Source organism: Physcomitrium patens, chromosome 11 (assembly GCF_059467195.1).
Source record: "Physcomitrium patens ecotype Gransden chromosome 11, ASM5946719v1, whole genome shotgun sequence".
Classification (NCBI taxonomy): domain Eukaryota; kingdom Viridiplantae; phylum Streptophyta; class Bryopsida; order Funariales; family Funariaceae; genus Physcomitrium; species Physcomitrium patens.
In genome coordinates this window covers 11,576,012-11,597,752 of record NC_143420.1, presented here as the reverse complement: position 1 = coordinate 11,597,752, position 21,741 = coordinate 11,576,012, and the positions used below count along the sequence as shown (strand labels likewise).

At 38.9% G+C, this 21,741-nt stretch overlaps 2 protein-coding genes across 10 annotated transcripts; one reads left to right on the top strand and one right to left on the bottom strand.

Annotated features, from left to right (window-relative positions):
• Window positions 1-853: 853 nt before the first annotated feature.
• Window positions 854-6,234, top strand: LOC112289042 (DEAD-box ATP-dependent RNA helicase 6). 2 transcript variants are annotated; one of them, XM_024533966.3, is made up of 9 exons: window positions 854-1,305; window positions 2,709-2,769; window positions 2,936-3,170; window positions 3,439-3,677; window positions 4,063-4,314; window positions 4,453-4,633; window positions 4,892-4,980; window positions 5,189-5,262; window positions 5,547-6,234. In XM_024533966.3, the coding sequence occupies exons 1-9, from the start codon at window positions 1,103-1,105 to the stop codon at window positions 5,623-5,625; spliced, it is 1,413 nt and encodes a 470-aa protein (XP_024389734.1). In that variant the 5' UTR covers window positions 854-1,102; the 3' UTR covers window positions 5,626-6,234. The 2 variants fall into 2 exon arrangements, with proteins under 2 accessions (XP_024389734.1, XP_090110435.1); XM_090254309.1 differs by lacking the exon at window positions 854-1,305 and having other exon boundaries at window positions 2,698-2,769.
• An 886-nt stretch (window positions 6,235-7,120) lies between these two features.
• Window positions 7,121-14,859, bottom strand: LOC112289041 (uncharacterized). 8 transcript variants are annotated; one of them, XM_024533961.3, is made up of 14 exons: window positions 14,692-14,859; window positions 14,184-14,447; window positions 13,570-13,717; window positions 13,052-13,203; window positions 12,223-12,724; window positions 11,335-12,050; window positions 10,315-10,834; window positions 9,667-10,049; window positions 8,820-9,305; window positions 8,327-8,381; window positions 8,042-8,190; window positions 7,795-7,881; window positions 7,569-7,697; window positions 7,121-7,434 (listed from the first exon to the last, which is right to left on the bottom strand). In XM_024533961.3, the coding sequence occupies exons 2-14, from the start codon at window positions 14,391-14,393 to the stop codon at window positions 7,354-7,356; spliced, it is 3,618 nt and encodes a 1,205-aa protein (XP_024389729.1). In that variant the 5' UTR covers window positions 14,394-14,447; window positions 14,692-14,859; the 3' UTR covers window positions 7,121-7,353. The 8 variants fall into 8 exon arrangements, 7 of the variants coding, with proteins under 7 accessions (XP_024389729.1, XP_024389730.1, XP_090110431.1 ...); XM_024533962.3 differs by having other exon boundaries at window positions 14,696-14,837; XM_090254305.1 differs by having other exon boundaries at window positions 14,217-14,447; window positions 14,696-14,837.
• Window positions 14,860-21,741: the final 6,882 nt, after the last annotated feature.

Below are 21,741 nucleotides of genomic sequence, written 5' to 3'. Positions count from 1 at the left end.
ACCTTCCATAACATATTACATTGTATATCGAACATCTATCCAACCATCAACGTCCACACCCAACCATCCACGCACACATTCGTCCCCTAAACCATCCACGCACACATTCGTCCCCTAAACCATCCACGCACACATTCGTCCCCTAAACCATCCACGCACACATTCGTCCCCTAAACCATCCACGCACACATTCGTCCCCTAAACCATCCACGCACACATTCGTCCCCTAAACCATCCACGCACACATTCGTCCCCTAAACCATCCACGCACACATTCGTCCCCTAAACCATCCACGCACACATTCGTCCCCTAAACCATCCACGCACACATTCGTCCCCTAAACCATCCACGCACACATTCGTCCCCTAAACCATCCACGCACACATTCGTCCCCTAAACCATCCACGCACACATTCGTCCCCTAAACCATCCACGCACACATTCGTCCCCTAAACCATCCACGCACACATTCGTCCCCTAAACCATCCACGCACACATTCGTCCCCTAAACCATCCATCCGCTCATCCATTTATGCACCCATTTATGCACCCATTTATGCATCAGTTCATATATTCATTCATCCACGTTTGATACACTATTTTTCGTTTTCCGAGTTAGAAGCCAAAAGCAAAGCACTTCAATGGCAGAAAGTAACTGTACAGAAACTCTCCCATTCACACAATAGAAGTTTGAGCCCGTTTTTACGCGAAGGGGGGGGGGGGGATGACAGGAACGGCGCGGCGCTCGGTTGCAAAGCGCGGTCGAGAGCAGGAGGGGAAGCGCGCGGGTCAGGGCGGAAGAGGAGAAGGAAGAAGGGCGAGCAAGGGGGGGGGGGGGTGTGCTGTGCTTTGGGACTCTCTCGCTCGCTGTGTTTGCTGTGGGACATCGCATCCTTCATCTTTACTTTGCGCCTGCTGCTGCTTACTCTCCTTTCTCGCGATAGTTTGTTTGTTTGTTTGTTGTTCAGTCCCTGCAGACGCACTTTACGCAGCCGTGGCGGGACACAACGCCCTCAGGTAGGAGTCACGGCGGAAGAAGGTGGCTTCCCGTAAGGGAAAGCTCGTGAGGTTTAGAACAGATAGCGTCGCACAGGGGCCGCGATGGCTACTTCTAGGGCCGGGCCCGCTCCCACAGCTCACAAGGCTGCGTCATCGTCCAACGTCTCCCGGCAGCAGCAGCAGCAGCATCACCAGCAGCAGCAGCATAACAGCAACAACACCAGCAGCGGTAGTGGCGGCAACAACAACAACAGCGTGAGCATCAACAACAGCAGCAGCAGCATCAACAACAATACCAACAACAAGTACGGCGTCGTCTGTCCAATTTGATTGATCATAGGTCGTATCGGCGTTTCGTTGATGGTTTAGGGTTGGAGCTGGCGGGAGTCAAATGAATTGAGGTGTGGGTTCGGGCTTGACCTCCTAGGCGTGCTATTTGCATGCTCGCGCCACGGTATTCTTGCTCGTTAGGTTAATAATCGGGCAATTTAAAGATGGGGTCTGATAGCTAATCTTGTTCGTGCGCATGGTCATGTACCTCCCGATTTAGTTTTTTAATAATCTTTTTGGGTCCTGTTTGGTAGGGTCTTCTCTGGGGGTTGAGTGTACTCTTTGTTGCACAGCCTTAGGGTTAATCTGGTGTCGCAAGCATGCTACGTATTTGTGTTAGACTTTTCTGCTTGATGGGTGATTTGAGGTTGGTTTAGCATTAAAACCTCAAAATTAGCCGGCGGGACAATTTTCACATTTTTTAATCCCCACACTGCAGTTCTTTTACTGATCCTCTAGTGACGCGGTCCTTTCTGATAGAAGTTGAAATTTCGTGCGACGTGCTTGAAATTGTAGTGGGCGCATGTAAGTGAACTTTTTGAAACACTAAATTCCGTTGTTACGTCTAGCAGTCGGTAGCTTTGTTGGGTCTTCCGCACTTTTTGATGTTATATAGATTTGCTCCTGCATTTTGTCAAGTCGCTTTCTGTCATTTCATTTCAGGCTGTGGAGACATGTGCTATTTTCGTCTATTTACTTTGTTGTGGCAATTGAGGTGGCAGTCGAATCGAATGTCAACATCTTGTCATGTGTTTGTTACTGATTCTTAACTGCACGTCACTTGCGATATGACCTGCGAGTGCACCAATAAGGAATTCTAGGTTAAAATATTTGTCTTAGTCTTGTCTCTTGCGTAGACCTGATATCTTTTTTCTGAGGCCACGTGCTGTTTATTCCTGCTGCGAAATCCTCATACGTCCGTATCGCATGACTTGGCATCCTGAAACTGCTGCTGAAGTCAACTTCTTAACGCAGTAATGAAATCTCGTCCGACACGTAGTGTCCAGATTTTAGTTGTTTTTATTTTTATTTTTATTTTTATTTATTTTTATTGAATGACTTCGAATTTTAGAATCTCTTGCGGAGGCTTAGGGTTTTTTCGTTCTTCTCAGTAAGCACACACTGGCACACATTGTGTGCACATTATGTTTTTTCTTAAAACTTAATATGAATACTTCTGCGTTAACATATTATGTGGTAATCAATGGTAATGTTTATAGAGATATTGACTTCCTGGAGTTGGCTGCGTGCGATCTTTCTAGCAGCTATTTTTTGCGACTTGTACTTCACTACAGGCTCTGTTAGTTCTTTTGGGTACCAACTGTTCTTGTTTTTAAAACGATGCCTGAATTGGGTCACTTGGACTGATGTCTTCCAGTTCGCAAGATTGGAAAGCACAACTCAAGCTACCACCTCCAGATGCTCGATACAAGACTGAGGTGAGAACAAGATGGATTTCCTTTGTTCTGTAATGCCGTTGTATACATTCTGAACGTGTTGATGGGTTCATGTTTGTCCTTATGTCATGAGCCGAACCTTTACCACCAGGTAGTTGTATTTGTTGCTTTCAATCTTCTCCTTGAATTCCCTTCTTTGTTCTTGCAGGATGTAACTGCCACGAAGGGCAATGAATTCGAAGACTACTTCCTCAAGCGAGAGCTCTTGATGGGTATCTATGAGAAAGGGTTTGAGCGACCTTCTCCTATTCAAGAAGAAAGCATTCCCATTGCATTGACAGGGAGTGACATTCTTGCTCGCGCAAAGAATGGTACAGGGAAAACTGCAGCCTTTTGTATTCCTGCTATTGAGAAAATTGACCAGAATAAGAATGCTGTTCAAGGTGACGTACTCTTCTGATACTCGCATCTTCTTCGCAATGAGTTGCCCTGTCCAGTTTAACGCTGAGAGTTTTGTTTCATGAGACAGCTCTATTTCTATACCAGCATTTAGTTTTTAGTGGAATCTCGGTTGAGCACTTGTTAGATGCGTTCTTCGATTTTAAAACATTCTTCTTTCAGTTTTTGCTGCACTAGGTTTAAGAACGGATATTTGTCACTAGAAACCAGCACTTCATGCTTGTCTTTCATAACAGTCTGGTTTTGCTACAGTTTTGCTTTTAGTACCTACAAGGGAACTAGCGTTGCAAACCTCTCAAGTATGCAAAGAGTTGGCTAAACATTTGAACATACAAATTATGGTAACCACTGGAGGCACCAGCCTTCGTGATGACATTATGCGCCTGTATCAGCCAGTACACCTGCTGGTAGGCACACCTGGTCGTGTCCTAGATCTTGCCAACAAAGGAGTATGCAATCTCAAAGAATGTACAATGTTGGTGATGGACGAAGTAAGTTGAATTCCTTTTCTTTTTAGGTACCATTACATTCGCATTTCCATTTAACTTTTTACGCCAGCTTTTATTGGTGATTTGGTTTTTTAGACAAGTTGGTTTTTCAGTGCATTTCGATATGGACTTGAGAAGGATATGTGGATTACAACGAGAAACCCCCAAGGGTCTATTTGGCCGCATAGTTTAGGTCATCTGGCCTTCTCTGGTGTTATTGCACCCATCCGTACATCGTCTACATGTGCTTCTCTACTGACCTTTTAAATGTTATAGTAAATTAGCTTGCAACATGTATTACATCGAAATCGTAGATGGAGCTTATGTAAATCATGGTTATTAAATATGTGCTCACGATTCTTATCATTCGTGTATTATTTCTGTGTAGGCTGATAAACTTCTATCGCCAGAGTTCCAGCCTCTTGTTGAGCAGTTGATCGGTTTCCTGCCTGAGAACCGCCAAATTCTGTTGTATTCTGCTACGTTTCCAGTTACAGTGAAGTCCTTCAAAGATAGATTCTTGCGGAAGCCGTACGTTATCAATCTTATGGATGAACTCACTTTGAAGGGTATTACGCAGTACTATGCATTTGTGGAAGAGAGGCAGAAAGTTCACTGTTTGAACACATTGTTTTCCAAGGTAATATGTGGGTTTTTGATGAACAAACTTTGTCACCCTGATTATTCTTCGTTGATTTCAAGTCCTGATTAAATTCAGTTATTCAGTTTGGATAAGATTGGGAAGTATAATCATTTAGCGATTTTTGATGTCTTGCAGCTGCAAATCAACCAATCTATCATATTCTGCAATTCAGTGAACCGAGTGGAATTGCTTGCCAAGAAGATCACTGAACTTGGATATTCTTGTTTCTACATCCATGCTAAGATGTTACAGTCTCATCGTAACAGAGTGTTTCACGATTTTAGGAACGGAGCCTGCCGAAATCTCGTCTCTTCAGGTAGGGATGCTACCCTACCTTCATTTGTATGTGATCAGCAGTCCTAACTATGTATCCTAAGATCAGGAAAATCCGATCTTGAGTTGACCTTCACCTAGATTGTCTTGGTGTTCTTCAAGAATACTCGTGAGATATCCCTTACATGTTTAACTTAGTACACTTCCACAGTTTGATAAGTAGAGGTGACATGTTTCTTGTATTTTCAAATGTATATTGCAGTCTTGCTGAATCCAAACGTTTGGATTGCGTCTTGACTAGATCTGTTCACAAGAGGAATTGACATTCAGGCCGTAAACGTTGTCATCAATTTTGACTTCCCAAAGAATTCTGAGACGTATCTTCACAGAGTAAGTCCCTATTCTCTTATTTCTTGTGCGGCTGCTTTAAGCAATGAACTTCATTTGGAATTCTTGTCACTGTGCACTAACATCGAACAATTTATTTGCGACTGATACAGCCTGCAATTTTGTTTCCAAGTTACTACTGTGTTTTTAGGTTTCGTGCTGTAACACCATCTTTGAGCTCGGAATGAACCGTTCGATTCTGTTATTACAGGTTGGTCGTTCGGGGAGGTTTGGTCATCTGGGGTTGGCGGTGAACCTTATCACCTACGAAGACAGGTTTAACTTGTAAGTGGCTCTTTACTCGTATGATATATATGGATTCTTTTTTGCTTCTCCACACACACACACCCCCCCCCCCCTCTATCAAGTGTTCATGGAAATGATGAGGCATTTGTTTATTTTTTTCTTCCTTCTTAACTTAATACTAGCTGTTAATTGTAGATACTTTTTTAGTCCATTTTAGCAGCTACAAATTAGCCGTTCGATTTCTATACATTGCGTGGAAAGACAGAGGCAATTATTTGAACTGCAAGATATACACGTGCTGATTGAGATTTCATCTGGATCAGGTATCGTATTGAACAAGAGCTTGGCACAGAGATCAAACCAATCCCACCCCAAATCGACCGCGGCATTTATTGTCGTTAACTACATTCAATGGATCAAAAATCTCTGAGATAAATGTTCGTATGGTTCATCTCAACGGTCCGAGAATGTGTCTTCATTCCATTCAAGGTCCACCACAAGTGGTAGCAGAATGTCTTAACGTGCTTAAAATGAGTTTGAAGGGGCTGGCTTACGCAACTTTTAATACGGTGTCAGGATCTCCCTGCGAGATTCCTGGGCAATATTTAACCAGAACGAGCATTCTAATCTGAGGATGAGATGGGTGGAATTGTGTCCGCAGCGCTGTTCATATCTTTAGATTGCTTGGTTGTGACATTTTCCGCAGCGCCATCTCACCGTAGTTTGTAAAGCTCAAGAGTTGGGGTGCCATCATTTGAGTGGTCATGGTTTGTTCTGAAGTCTGTCCGGTTTGATCGTAAATCCTCTCCTGCATTCAGCTGGAACGTGGGTTTACGTATTTTTGTATGGATCATAGAACTCATTTCATGGTTGAATTTGTAGGTTTTAGATGACTTTCGGGATCTCAGTTTATTCCTGTCTTGGAAATTCTGTATTCTTTGACTTTATATAAGTTTAAGAACGCAGAGTCGAATTACTATGTGTCGGCACACGGAATTTCGACGCTTCTCAGATTTTAGTCAGGGTTTCCCAATTTCGAGTCGTTTGAATGGTCCTGTTTTCAACATAGTGCAGGTCGATCTGAAAGTTGAAACATTGCGTTTCAACACAGTGCCTTGTAGATAATTACTTGCGAACTTCAGAAGATACCTTAGTACACTCGGATATTCAGTGCCTTGTAATTCTGCTGGTGTTATCTTTGAGAACTTAACAATGAAGCATGTGGTTTGGTCCAAATTATGGGCCATGTCACTCTAGTTTGTAGAACCAGAGTTATGGGTCAGATCACTAGTTTGTAGGACAGAGCTATGGGCTCTTTCACTTAGTGCAGGAGTATGCTGATGCTAAAAAGTCAACAAAAGAGAAGGAGACGTGTAGCTCACATTTGACCCTCAGCAATGCTGTTTCATGCTTCAGGAAATTGTCACATAATAATGTTATGAAATTATTAATGTCAAATTGTTCATGAATGATAGTCTTGTAACTTGCCTATAATACATTGTACTTGTAAACATGAGCTGCTTTTACGGTCAGCATCGGCAATTCATGGTTGAGGTTCTTAGCATTGCTCGATAGCATAGTAGTTCGCAAGTAATTATCAACAATCCTATATATCCGGTCTCATCAGTTCGTTTAGTTTTCTTACACATTCACAAAATTGTGAGTAAACGACTGATACGTGACATGCAATTTGAATTAGAATTCAAATTCTTGCTGAAGCCACTACCAAAGTGTTAAGCGAATTGTGCAGACGGATATCCTAGCAGATGACCACTGGTAGGATACAACTCGAGAATATCGATATTTATTCCCAGACAGAGAAGCAAATGCACGAGAATATCAGAATCAGACATTCATACTCGGGAATTTCACTGTTACACTGCAGCACTTATTCTCGTAGCTGTGAAAATCGCAGTTTGGGATTTGCCCATTAAATGCTCTGACGCAACAGTGTTCCAATTAATTAAGTTCGTAGCAATAGGAAAATTGCTATATTGCTGTCATTTCAAGGGTCCGATCCCATGTCCGGAATCGAGAGCCGGAAGGAACGGGCTCCTGAAATTAATTCAGCACCACTGTCTCAAGGAAACGGAAGAACAAACTTAGGCGGGTCAAGTTTTTCAAGAAAAATCACGAGCTTCGATGCATTCTAGCAACGTGTTGCTTGACAAGTCTCTTATTGATCTCAAAAATGAAGCACATGCCTCCAACCTGCCAAAGTCAACTTTGTTAGTCCGCCAGCTAAGAGTACCATATCACCACTAGATCTGACACTCATAATATGAATAAACTTCACCTGCATTGCCCCACTAAATATGACCATGGTTCGCATGCAAGAGTATCACCTCTATCAAGCAGTTTGAGCCCAGCATAGCTCGTTGGTCACTATCCACAGGGATATTGTTTACAGTCAAAGTCCTTCGCCCGAGATTTCGCAGGTAGAAGAAACCATCCTCCTTGAGCTTTAGTGATGCCTAGAACACAGAGGTACATTAACAATACAATGTAAGCAGAATGCAATTGTCCTAAAACAAATGATTTTAGTGAAAGATGCCAGTTCCCATCTTGTACCTGCTGCCGAGACACTTTGTTTGCACGCCCTTCTTTGCCCAAGTCTATGTCCACAATATTGTCTTGAGTCATCCTTCCCATTAACACCTGCACTAATCAATATCATGACCAGCGCATGTTAAGACAAAGTTAATGCGCAAGACACGAGTGCTACAAGGTGTGGTATACGATGTCGGCAATCCATTTCACTGTAATGCAACCAGCACTAAAACGCATGGCACAAAAATTCAAGGTTATAAGTACGAACCTCAGGTTTGGTCATATAGTAGAGCAGGTGTCTGCCGTACAAAATAGCTAGTGCTTTTCGTTTAGTAAGAGACCGTTGCATTGCAGATGAGAAATTTTGTTCCAATCGGACAAGCATTCTCCTTTGTCGCCTATACATACGCCTTGACTCTGCCATAAACGAGGATAAATTCAGGTTCATGGAAAGGACAATATGCTTCAACTGGCGAATAGACTGTTCCGAAGGAAGTTCATAAATCCGGAACACAAGTATAAGTACAGATGTACAAGTGGAGATGCGGCATACCTTCCAATGCAGAAAATTCGTCGTCTACTCCCGGGTCAAGATCCATATTCATTATCTGCGTGGGAAGAATGGATAAGCATCACGTTTTTTATTATATACCATGTACCACATAAAAGATAGAAACAGTTTACGAAGTTTTCAAGACGTACGGGATTACACTTTTTCTGCACGTCACTATACCCAGATCATACCATAACAGTACTACACACGTTTTCCTACGAGAACGATGCATGGCTCTGCAAAGAACTGTTGAACTCATTTTTTTCATGAGATGTGATAAGTTTCATAATTTGAAAGCTTCAATCACTTAGTCGATGGACACAAATACAGAGTGACGAATTCGGACATTCATTAGAAACCCATGTTCCTCTAAACCAGCAAATAGTATAGAGAACCACGACACAAGAGCCCTAGGGCCCCAAAAGAGAAACGTCAAGAGATTTTGGACTTAAATTATCAAATTCCAGGGAGAAAATGAATTGTGGTCATATACCATAGTTTCAACATCTGAAAAGCGAGTATATGCTTCACTTTCGAGCTCTTCCTCAGCAATTTCAAGTGCGCTTGCTTCCTCGTCACTTTTCAAAACGCCAGTTTCCGGATCTACTCGTGCCAGAACTTCTTGTCCTGTGAATGGATCAATATCTCCATGGTAAAACTCTCCATTTCCTTCAGCCCGAATTGGTTGCCCTTCGGCATGCTGGCCTGTAGAGGATAATGTTCCTGCAGTGTCTGATGATGCTCTCTGAATATCGGCATCGTGTAATTGTAAAGCTGGGAACTGTATTAATTGGTTTTCACCATCAACATCTGACAAGGAAGGGCATTCATCCTTCATGGGTCGTGTGAAATAAGCATTTGGGTTTAAGTTTCCAGCCATCACATTTTGGCCACAAGACTGCGAAAAAGTACGCTCTTGCTTGCCAGCGCCCATCTCCAGGTCCCAAACATTATCATCTTCGTATCTTGAAGCGTGTACCTACGCATGAATAAATGCAAGTTTTTCAATCAACCAAAACCTTTTAATGCTGTAAAAGACTGACGCGGGGATTATTGTACAAATTATAACGGAACTAGAAGAACCAGCTGATATTTCCAGCAGATATAAAGTGTCATTAAATTTGTGGATGTTAAGAGTCCTTCAAATGCACAAAGAAATTACACAACCAGATGACTAGGCACAACAAAAATGCTTGGGACCATGAATAAAAACACACAAAAAGTACGATGTATCCAATTCTAAACCTCTGCATAGAATCTAACTAATACAACTTAAAACAATGAAGTTTCCACCTTGTGAAGAATATTATCCCGCTCTAAGGATATATTAATAGCCTTACCCGATTCTTTAGTGTATCCGAAGACTCCCATGCTTCGTAGACATGAAATTCTGAAGGAGAACTAGGTACCTCGGCTTCATCGTCCAGACTGGTGCAGTCTAGAAGGTAGCCATCTCTTAGTTCTCCATCTGAGTTGTAAATAAAACTAGTTTGCGGTGGAGGAAGAACATCATCGAGATTGGGGATTTCTGTGTCCTCTGTACTCAGTGTACAAACAATAGGACCGAAAATAGGATCGATCATCGTATCATTGATAGGTCTAGCTTGCGCATAATCAGTGGACATTGACAGGTCATGATGAAGAATGGCCTCCCCGCTGTCTGATGCATACAATAGCTCGTCGCCAGCGTGAACTTCCAACCCTTCGTTATCGTGATATTCCCCTGAAAAGAGACCGCATTAATTATGGTATGTACATGATATTCTGAAGTCACAGGCTATAACAAGTTCTCAAGACCTCCTCAGACATATACAAGTTATTGAGCAAGTTTGCCGCAGCCCTCACACCCTGCATCCATGGCAGGCTATGGTGAAGAAGTGCCTTACGTTACTCTCATCGCAATAGACCAGAAAAATTGAACCATGACCAAGCACCTTCTTGTTACGTGCTGGACACTGCTGGACACTGCTTGCAAGATCTTCTCTCACCGTCATATTCGCCTTCAATGTAAGGAAAATGTTGTTCGCTATCAAAATCTTGATCACTTTCAGAATCTTGCTCTTGGTTCTGGTAGCTCTCAAGATACTGTACTTGATCTTGTTCGATATCGTTAATCGAGTCTCCATGCTTCCAGCGTAAATGTGAGCCGCTGAAGTCGTGTGCTGTTTCATCCCTTGGATTGGATGCCTCCTGATGACTCTCCTGAATGGCAAGGTGAGGTTGCGATATTTCCACCCCCGGTATGCAGCCAACTTCTACAGTTTCCGCTGCCTGCTCAACTTTCACACTTGACGCATCAACTAACTGCTTGGTAGGTACAACAGAAGCATCTATACCCAAGTTCATTGTGCAGAACAGATCCTCAGTTTTGGGTTTAGTAAGATTCCCTCCAACTTCAGCATGTACTGTGTCAGAAAGATTGCAACTCATCAAAACGTTTGGTGAACTATCAGAAATCTCCTTTGTCACTGTTGAGGCTGTAGTTGCTTGTATTGGAGTCTGACATCCCTGTAAAACACCCCAATAAGTCGACGTCAGCTATAGTAAAGACGATCAGACAGAAAACTCAAACCAACTCATACAAACACCAGGGACATGTCATGTGTTTTAGGTTTTCATGCAATAAAATTCGACATTTAAGAATAACCTTGACAATCTGAATGATTTCTCCAACAATGTTTGATAATTACCAATATTTTCTTCTCAGAAGTAAACATTAAATAACAATCCTACTTCAAAGCAAACCCAACGGCGATTGATGACCAATATACTGTGACCACAAAACACCAAATTCAATCCTCACCAATTCGGTCTGCTACACTTCTAAATTCCGAAATTTTGGTCATGCATTAAAGATAGCCCATGAATACAAAGGATGTGTGCGGCGCAGCAAAAAATATTTACCAATATTCTGAAATCGGAAGTAAGATAATCTTCGCAAACAACAGGTCTACCTATCATATAGCTGATAGGTCAGATGTTAACAAGAACAATGGTGAGATGCTTACAAGGAGGCTATCCGTGTCCATCGCATTCCACTCAAGGTTTTCAACTGGATGGACTGCTTCTTTACAGCCATCATTCGCTGAAGCGCTTTGGCATTCACCTTCTTTAACTTGTATACCTACAATTTTCTTCGCTTGTATACCTGCACCTTCCTTCGCTTGTATACCTACACCTTCCTTCGCTTGTATACCTACACCTTCCTTCGCTTGTATACCTACACCTTCCTTCGCTTGTATACCTACACCTTCCTTCTCTTGTATACCTACACCTTCCTTCTCTTGTATACCTACACCTTCCTTCGCTTGTATACCTACATCTTCCTTCTCTTGAACACCTAAACCTTCCTTCTCTTGTATACCTACAACTTCCTTCACTTGTATACTTTCACCTTCCTTCGATTCTATACCTTTACCTTCCTTCGCTTCTGTACCTTCACCTTCCTTAACTTGTTTCTCTATGTCCGATTGTACTGGCGGTATTTTCAGAACTACCTCTTTAACTGAGACATGTGCCCAAGAATTCAACTCGTTGTTGCCACCAGGCACAATTGGAATTTGAGACTGCAACTGGTCGGCCGTTACGTCTTCACGCTTAGGTGCTGTGGTGATGGATCCTACTATGGGCTCTTGACACTTAACTTCTTGTCTTCTCTTTGGATCCTCCAAATTTTCTAAACTTTGATTTCCTGGCAAAGCTCCAATAACAGCTCCCACTCCACCTGCATGATACTGTGCCGAGCTCAAAATCTATACTGTAATAAGCGTTCGAAGAACTTCCCCGAAATGTTACCGTTCAACAACAACAAAAAAATATTGTTTACAATTCACTGGATAGCAGTGGCATATTCCATAAAGTACACTCAAAATGACATAAGGCTTCGACAGACTGACCTGCTGCAAGAAGACTGACCATCTGAGTGAACGTGCAGTCGAAGTCTGTTGAGCCTCCCTTGGGAGATAACAGCCCTTCTAACAGCCCGGGGTCAACATTACCAAGGGTCATAGTGCTCAAAGGAGCAACAACTGACTTTTCTCTACCATCTTCATGCTTCTCTCTGACTTCTCGAAATGTCCCCTCGTCAGGTGTTTGTGATTCTGTAGCCGAAACCAATTTCCCTTCAACCAGTGGTCGCTTTCTCTTGTAATACAAAAAGCGAATGCTATTTGCCTTTCGATTCTGTTCTAAGTGTTTGGCATGGCGGTCGTGAGGGGCGCCGACTTTAGGAGGGAGATCAGAGAGAGCTGCTTCAGCTTCGACCATACGCGCAGAAGCTTCAGCAGATAATTCAGGATCATACAACAGAGCTCTCCATCTCTCCCGCAGCTCCCGCACAGTGAACCTGTGGGAGAAACGCATAGCACCCTTTGCAAGCGCCTCCACAGCTGCCCCAGCCTTTACGAAAAAAACCTTAGCAACAGTGAATTCTGAACACTGAAGATGAACGTCAACTTCACTTTACTAAACAAACCAAGTACACCTACTTTTGCAAGTAATCGTTGAGTTCCAAGAAGCATATTACACCAACCTCGGCTCTAAAAACCCAACAAAGACGACCAACTAGAATCTGTTCTCAAAAGACGCATAGCATTATACAGCCAAGGAGATATACTTTATTATTCGTGCAATGAATTCCTATAAGTTAAAGCATTAAACATCTTACAATAAAACATGACAAAACAAAGATGACAGATACGCAATCAGATATTTTCCTGCACCCACCTCCATAGCGTTCTCCAATAGTAGATCATCCTCCACGGTCCACAAACTAAAATCTGGTCTCGGACCAGCTTCTGCAACCACACCTCCTGTCACCACATTGGGTGCTACCTTCGCTGCCACCTTGGCTGCTGTTGCAATCCTGTTTCCTCCCCCTAAATTCAGCACGACTTCAATGTTTAAAAGCATGTCTCCGGTAGGTTAGAATTTTAGACCCAAACTATACAAGGCTGAGGAGTGAACTTCAAGAAGGCAAATGTTGAGACATGCCTCCATCGTATAAGGACAACACGGAATGAATTAAAGACAATCTAAACAATGGGGATTCAAAATCAGTTCACCAAATGCTTCAACAAGTAGTACAGAGCTTACGAGTGAAAGCATCAAACAAAAAGCTAAAATAAGACTCGGTAGTAGCTGCCAGACCCAGGGCTTGATTGACGTAAGGGACTGGATCTCTGGCTAGAATGATTCAAGCAAAATAACCAGAGGATAGAGCAAAAGGCCATGTGAAGTCAAACCTTTCACAGGTGTTATCAAATAAGTTTTTTCATCTGTAGCAGTTCCAGTACCAGCAAGCTTCACGCGCTTCAACGACCTTGCCCTACTTGCACCTCGTTTGTTGCCTTGCCCCGCATCTTCAAAGCCTGAACCTGCTGGAATAAAATCCTGCAACAACGCATAAGCTTTGATTACATCACAGCTCTGTAATGTGTGATTATGGAATAGCTGCCCAACAGAAAAGGCCCGATAATCGGGAGCAACGGGAGGGGAATTTCGACCACAAGCGGATGAACAAGCATACCATACCATACTTGCCCTCTGTACCCCAAAGTTGCCTATGTGCTGCAATAATCATCTCACAAAATGAAAAATCAGGAGCAATCGATTCCTACAGAAATCCAGCTAGCCCCACCGCAAATAATGATGTGAATTTGAAGTAACAGACAGTAAATAAAAGTAAGACCTAATACATGTAGAAGCAGAGCAGAAATTTTGTTTGTTATTCTTTTCAGGACAATAGTTACACGTACATCTCACACCTATTTCTCGCAATCTGTAATCCAAATGAGTTCAACTTGTCACCAAAATGCCACAAATTTCAGACTCGTAGAATCTAGTGATCAAGCGGCACCTTGCCAGTAGTAGGCTCACTCGATTGGCTCACTTCTGTTATGTCAGCAACCGCAGCAGGACCAGCAGCAGCACGGTCCGCGTAATCGAAGTCTGGTAAGGGCACACGCTTCATAGCTTCGTATACAACAGCCATATCCACTGGCGCGTCATCGTCCTCACTATCAAAGAAACCATCGCCTACTTCCGCATCGTGTTCCGCCATCTCCATGTCCTCTCCCTTATCGTCCCCTTAATAAAATCCTGTCACCATCATCAGATTCGTCTGTACCCAACAACCACAAGTCGGTCATAATCTGCACCACTGCTCTCCAACGAATGCCCCGTCATGCACCAATTGCAACCGGAAATATTTTTCCGCTCCCCGTGGCTGGCATCTTCTATCAACAAACTTCCACACACAAATGAGAAAGCTCCAAACGAAAAACCACTTGTCAACCAAAAAGAAAAAAAGGTCATAAAAAGAAAAATGCGGAAATCCTAAACAAAAAACACAGAAAGGTGAACACCTACTACAAGCCGCTCATGCTGTATGCGTCTTCTGCGTGGATTCCGACGTCGCGTGTCTGAATTCGAGGTCTGCAGGTAGAAATCTCGATGTTAACGAATAACGCAGTTGGAGGAGGGGAGGGAAGGGGGGGTGGGGCTCGGCGGCGTCTTTCCCTTGCGCCGTCTCAAATGGAGAAAACATTGTAGTGTGAATGCGTCGTAAAATTATAGGTTCGGACGTTGTGAAAGGCTATGGAGATTGTAGACAGACCTAGGTGGGAGCCGCCACCGACCCAGAACCGGACCACACCACAGTGAACTTCCACTACCCCCTTCCGCTTCCATGCCTAACTCACAGTCCAGCAAGCATCATTCATTATTCACATAGAAATAGAAGTATGAGAACCCCCACCCACCCCACTCACCCCCTCCTCACTCTTTAGGGCCCGGGCTGCACTCTCTGGCACACTCCTACTGTATCTGGATGCATACGGCGCCGTTCGACGCGGTGGCCCGTGTATCAACCTCACCATGCCCCGCGATCCGGATCTCATATCCATCCAAGGCAAAGTCTCTATTCGCCCGGTTATGAACGAGTTATTTACGGATATCGACGAGGTATTTTCAACTGTTTCAGTCCATTGCACCCCTTTTCTGTTTCGTTCCAATGTGTGTACCCAACATATCTTACTGTAGTTTATTAAAGGAAAAAACCAACAAACAAACAAACAAACAGAAAAACTCTACCCATTTTTCTTTCTTTCTTCTTAATTTTGTTTTCTTCTTGCATTCGTCTTTCATATTTTAAAACTTAATTGTTACATTATTCAATTTGTTTGATTCATTGTGTGTACTCAACAGCAATTTATGTTTTTTTTTTTAACAAAAAAAAATAAAAATATCAAAACATTATATAACTTATAAATGGTAGTTTATTCTGATTTACTTTTAAACCACATCTCTGTTTTATATTCTTTCTGATTTAAATAATAATAATAATAATAATAATCCCATGAAATCTACAAACAGTAAAAATAAAAATCAAAAACAATAAATTCATCTTGAGAAAATTAAGGCAAAGATAATTTAGCCTTCTCTACATATTTTTTTGACTGTATGCTAACATCAATGATTTAAACTAATTATTAATGCAAATGCACAAGCAATACTAAGAGATCACAAATTTGGTATATCCATGGTGACAACTATATGGGATTTCACTTAGTTAGGTTTTTTTTTCTCCATCTTCATACCTGTGAGACCTGATCACATTAAACTTATCTGGGTCTTGGTAATGTACGCATCTCCATTCTTTCCTCCGCATGATCTCATGGCAGTTGGTTTGAGCTCATGATCAGCAATCACCACAAGAAAACTACTTCTTCAGGCGATGTTAAAAGCAGTAACTTTCATAGTTCCATGTCATCAGGATTATTTATCTAATTTAAAACTAACAACATCATATTCCATATTGTATATAATATAAATTAATGTGATACAATGCGTAACAAACAGTGGATTAGTATGAACTTGGTATAATTAATCTACATACATTCTATTTTTAGTCCAACATATCTTTGTTGTCTTATATAGCTTAGTTACAATTCTATTTTAGTTCTTATAATTTGACATTTAATACATAACTACAATTTTATATATTACTTTCTATACACCTCTTTTTAGATTATATGGACCAATACTAATTTAGTATTAAACCTTATGTCTTTCATAGGAATAATCCATCATTCATACAATTGATGTTACACAATATTGAATTCCATACATATACATTGTATGCTACTCATGCCAATGATCAAAATTCATGTTATTGGTTTTCAAATTAAAACACAATTTTTTTTTATTCTAATTCACATTTCTATACTCTACATGAGATACTTCATGTATTACACAAAGTTATCTAGTCATCAAAAATGTCTTCCAAATCAAACTTCAAACAATTTATTCCTATATCATTTTATTAATATAATAATCTACTATAGGAATCTTTAGATCAGCATAAACATTGACATCCTTTCTTTGCCACAATCAATTAAGAACTAAGTTTTAAGTAATATCTCTAAACATCTTCTTCCAACAAGTCCTTTAGTAAATTCTCTTATTTGTTTGCTTTGACATTAGCAAAGCCCTCAGGTATGTTTATCACAAAAACATTTTTTTCTATTTGAGGTTGTATATCTCCTACATCATTTGGTTGTATACTTTTGTTGGACTAGAGATCTATAATGTTCAAATTGAATCTAATTAAAAAGAAAGGATCTTCTTCTTTTTTTGCAAACTACTACTTTCTTCTTCTGCTCTAAGCATCTACTTTTGTAAACACATTTTATTTTGGTGTATGTAGGTCTTTTGAGTAAACTATTTATTGGGCATGGATAGAAAAAGAAAATAAATCCAATCAAATATTAATCGGCATTGAAGAAAAAAAGTTTACAATTGTGAATTTATAGTAGTCACTTTTAATTGTTAGATTTTTTCTTTTATATTAAGCTTTAACCTAATTGCATAATAACACCACAATAATATGGCTCTTGTAACCAAACTGAAATATTTCTTTGATCTTGCCAAAGAATTTGGTATATCATAATGGAAGTTTGAAAATACCACTAGACATTGTAGAAGTTTGCTCAAACAACTCAACAACACCAAAATCAATTTTCTTCTCATTTAACTTTGTTGATTTGTAGTGGAGATGCATTTTGTAAGCCTACATGAACTTAAATGATAATATAATATTGTTTAGCAATTTGGACCAGTATATTACAACTTTTGCCAAAGAAGCTCCAAAATCCATTGTAGCGAAGACCTTATATTATAACTAGACCACAAAAATTGGAAGCTTACATAGCTTGGAGGAAAAATAATATTATGCATCTATTTCTTTTTTGGAGATTTCTACTATAAAAAGTTATTTTGTGTGCTTGACGCTCTTCCTTTGTAGCAAAGTATAGCCTTATAAATGCAAGCAAGAGAACATTTGACCACTTTATATTAATGTTACTTACAAGAACAATATAACTTTATGCTTTTATTCACAAATTGCAATTAAATCATATTAGATTGTTGTAAAAGACTCACATCTATTAAAGTTTTTAAAACTATTTTAATATTTTTTTTATTTTTTAATCATGGCTTTAAGAAAATCACTTATTATTGTCTTTGTATCACAACAATATGCTACTATAAACACAATTTATACATCATTCTTCTTCTTTATATAACATTTATACCTTGTATAGCCACCACTATTGTGTGAGTAAGAAATGTACCAATATTCTTGGACATTGCAACATTTCTTTTATTACAATCAATTCTTCTACTACTTGATATGCAATATTACTAAGATATGGTTGCTTAAAATCTTACCATCTCCATAGTTGGAAATGTACAATATTTATAGCAACAAATTTATGTGCACAACCTAAGAGATCATCCAACATTCACTACTTCACACCATTACCTTCTATGATTTCATTATACATAGACTAGTGCTTTATAGGATCCTATACACAATATGATGATGGCTTGAAGTGTATCATATATTTTGTACAAAAACCAAAAATGTTTTCTATAGAGTATTCTTCTACTATACTTCTTTCTAAACTTGCTTGTATCCTTACATAATTTTTTAATATTTTTATGTATCATTCCATATGATACATCCATTAACAATGCACCGAGCCACAAATGAATAAATCTTTGGTTAAATAAATCATGAGGTGAGTCATTATGTCAAAAAGTCTTAATAGAAAATCCTTCTCTAATATGCAAAAGGTGAGTGCAATATTCTTTAGGAGCTCCTTCTTTTGACTTATATGAAGTATCTTTGAACAAAGCTTATGGAAGAGATTACAAAATTTTATGATAGCATGTCAAACTTCATGTTTAAGAATATATCAAATTGCCAAAGGTAATGCTTGTATATCAATATGTAATAGAGTTGTTGTGAAATGATCACATTTAGGGATACATATTGATTATTTATTTTTTTGTCTTTGTATATTAAATATTAAGCTTTTAAAAACCTTAAAATATTAATTATTCCTAAGAATTAATTGTACCAGAAAAAAATATGTGATGCACTGAGCTCCACATAATTTGAATACTTGAAATTAGTTGATATATCTAATAAGATATTTGGCCTTAATTTTTTTATATAGAACTGGAATTTGTAGAAAATAAAGGAATAGAAATATATAATGATAATTTAAGCATAATCTAAATAGTAAAGAATCTTGTATGTTGTTTTACAATAAAATATTTTATGGTTCTTATGAACTTTATTTGAGACATTTTTGAAGAGAAGAAAATTAAATTTATATATATACTAATAGACCAACAATCTATTGACATACTTGTAAATACCTTGGGCATTATCAAGTTTGAAAATTGGCAAATGCTACTTTATCTCGCAACAAACTAAACTTAAAAAATCTACATCAAGCTTGTATATATAACTCAACATCCATTTAGAATTGGATTTTTTTAAAAATAATTCTTTTATATCCTATCATATCTCACTAATACTTTATCTAGGACAAATATATAGTAAGGCATCTCTTCTTACATATTGCATAGAATCTTTAATAAAATATAACTTAAAAATTTATCTTTTGAAAACTCATTACATCAACAATTTGCATAGAACCACTATAGTTTTGAGATACACAAGAAGGATGGCAACCAAGTAGATAAAACCTAATGTAGTCACAATAGGCTTGACTTGACAAATAAAAATTGGCAGAAGTAAAAAATATTATGGGCTTGTTGAAAATACCAAGCTTATGATGATTATTTACAACATTAGAATGTGAAATACAAAAACAATACAACATCTTATAGATAAAATTCTAAAACAAAACAACAATAATTTATATACCTATAAAGAATACATTCCATGTTAATCAAATCAACAAAGCTAGATGAAGGAAAAAATAATACAAAATTATTTCAAGCAAGGTAAAAACTTACAATACTTAATTTATCAATAAAATTCCATATATTGAGCATCTTGAGGATAAAATTGAAAACTTATCAACATATCTTATTCTATAAAGTTTAAAATTAGAATTAAAAATAAATAGAAAAAATAGTCTAATTTAGGATTTAATAAAGATGTAAGAATTAAATGAAATCTTGAATCTAATCTTCCTATATACATCTTTCATTCATCTAATAATGGTATAATTATGATTAATTAATAGCTAAATTTTATAAAAATTAATAAATAAGAATTCTATATAATAAAATAATTTAATATGTATTTTTTAATTTTCAACATATATTCCTAAAAACCTCATTTTTTTATAAATATATTATATGCTCTTCAAATAATTACTATCTTTTTTTTTTTTTTTTTAAAGAAAATGAGTATTATGCATGTGGACATCTATTTTTTTTAAATAAGGATTAAGATTTTTAGATGGATCGTGTTATCTATATCTTACATAGCATTATCATCTATATGTGACACATTTGATAATGATTTGTATTAGGGACATAGTCCTTAGACCTTTCTAGAGACAAGTTTCTAGAACCTTCTAGAAAGAAGTCTCTAGAAACTTCTAGAAGATTCCTTGAATATTCTCTTAGAATATTCTTCAAAGATTTTCTAAAGATTCTTTGAAGATTCCCTAAAGATTCCCTTAGAAGGCGCTAGAAGATTTTTAGAATATTCTAGTAGATTTTAGGAAGTTACTTGAGAAGCTTCCTAGCTCTTGGGTAGTTGCTCGAGAAGCTTTATAGTTCTTGGGAAGCTTCTTGATGCGCTTCCTTAGAACCATAGGCCAGTAGTATATATAGGAGTCGAGGCTGAAGGGTTCTTCAGTCTTGACAACACATCTCTTGAAGCTCTAGCTCAATTCTCTTGGCGTTGCTCTTGTACTCATCTGATAATCTAGTTCTTGTCATTTCTTCTTGAACTTCTTGTTTAGATTTCTTGTTTGTATTTTTGATCCGTGACAGTTTGTCGAGACTGCCTTTATCTTAATATCAGAGCTGAATCCTTCTTGTTTGAGAGCGGATTACCCCTCTTCTTGAAGGTATTTTAGCGCTTTAGGGGTTGCGGATTACCTTCCTCTAAACTGATATTTTCTCAATTACAATATCAGAGCTTAGTTCTTTGAGGCAGAGAGTGGACTACCCCTTTCCTTGGAGATACTTAAGCGTTCTAAGGGTTTCGGATTACCCTCTCTTGGACTGATATTAATTCCTTCTTTTTGTTCAGCATAGCTAGTAAAAAAGACTGTTAACATCGATTTCAGAGCTTTGCCTTCTTGATAGAGTGCGAATTACCCCTCTTCTCGAAAGCATTGAGGCATTTTTGGAGATTGCGGATTACCCTCCTCTAAAACTGAAATCGTTTAGTGTGTTTTTTTTTTTTTTTTTTTTTTTTTTTTTTTTTTTTTTTTTTTTTTTCTTTTCTCCGAGTAGGTTTTAGTGACAGGTAGTGCTACAATTTTCTCCAAGAGACTTAGCAATTTCTTCTTCACTCAAAATTTTAATCCATCTATTCTCTAAATATGGAAGTAGACCAGGTCATAGATAGTGCATCTCCACAAGTAGACAATAGAGTGGCAACTCTTACAGATCTTCAAGCTCTTATGAATAGTGTACGAAAGGAGATTACATTTCTTCGCAATCTAAGTAAAGAACCTCAAATTGATCTAGTGACCGAAGAAGCTAGACGCAAAATTCATAGCCTACAACAAGAGATTATTCGACTGAGAGAAGCAAGACATGTGTCACATACGACCCCTATGGATACTTCAAGGATTAGTACGAAAGAACCAAAAGCGAGTATGCCAGACAAGTTTGACGGAACAAGAGCCAACTTCCGAGGTTTTGTGCAACAAGTACGGCTTTACCTACGCCTATACCCTTCTCGTTATCCGAATGGATTTACCCAGGTTGCTTTCATAAGTACTCTTCTATCAGGAAATGCTCGCTCTTGGTTTGCTCCACTATTGGAGAAGGATTCTCTAATATTGTACGACCTAGAGGCTTTCATAGAGAGACTTACTACTGCGTTTGGAGATAGCGATCGAAAAAGA

What these genes read in the sequence shown, in the direction of transcription:
- LOC112289042 (XM_024533966.3), top strand. Translation starts at nt 1,103, where the DNA reads ATGGCTACTTCTAGGGCCGGGCCCGCTCCCACAGCTCACAAGGCTGCG. An exon ending in AACAACAATACCAACAACAA is followed by an intron (nt 1,306 to 2,708) that starts GTACGGCGTCGT and finishes GATGTCTTCCAG; the next exon opens with TTCGCAAGATTGGAAAGCAC. An exon ending in CAATGTTGGTGATGGACGAA is followed by an intron (nt 3,678 to 4,062) that starts GTAAGTTGAATT and finishes ATTTCTGTGTAG; the next exon opens with GCTGATAAACTTCTATCGCC.
- LOC112289041 (XM_024533961.3), bottom strand. Translation starts at nt 14,393, where the DNA reads ATGGAGATGGCGGAACACGATGCGGAAGTAGGCGATGGTTTCTTTGAT. An exon ending in GTGAGCCTACTACTGGCAAG is followed by an intron (nt 13,718 to 14,183) that starts GTGCCGCTTGAT and finishes GCGTTGTTGCAG; the next exon opens with GATTTTATTCCAGCAGGTTC. An exon ending in CGAATTTTCTGCATTGGAAG is followed by an intron (nt 8,191 to 8,326) that starts GTATGCCGCATC and finishes CGTTTATGGCAG; the next exon opens with AGTCAAGGCGTATGTATAGG.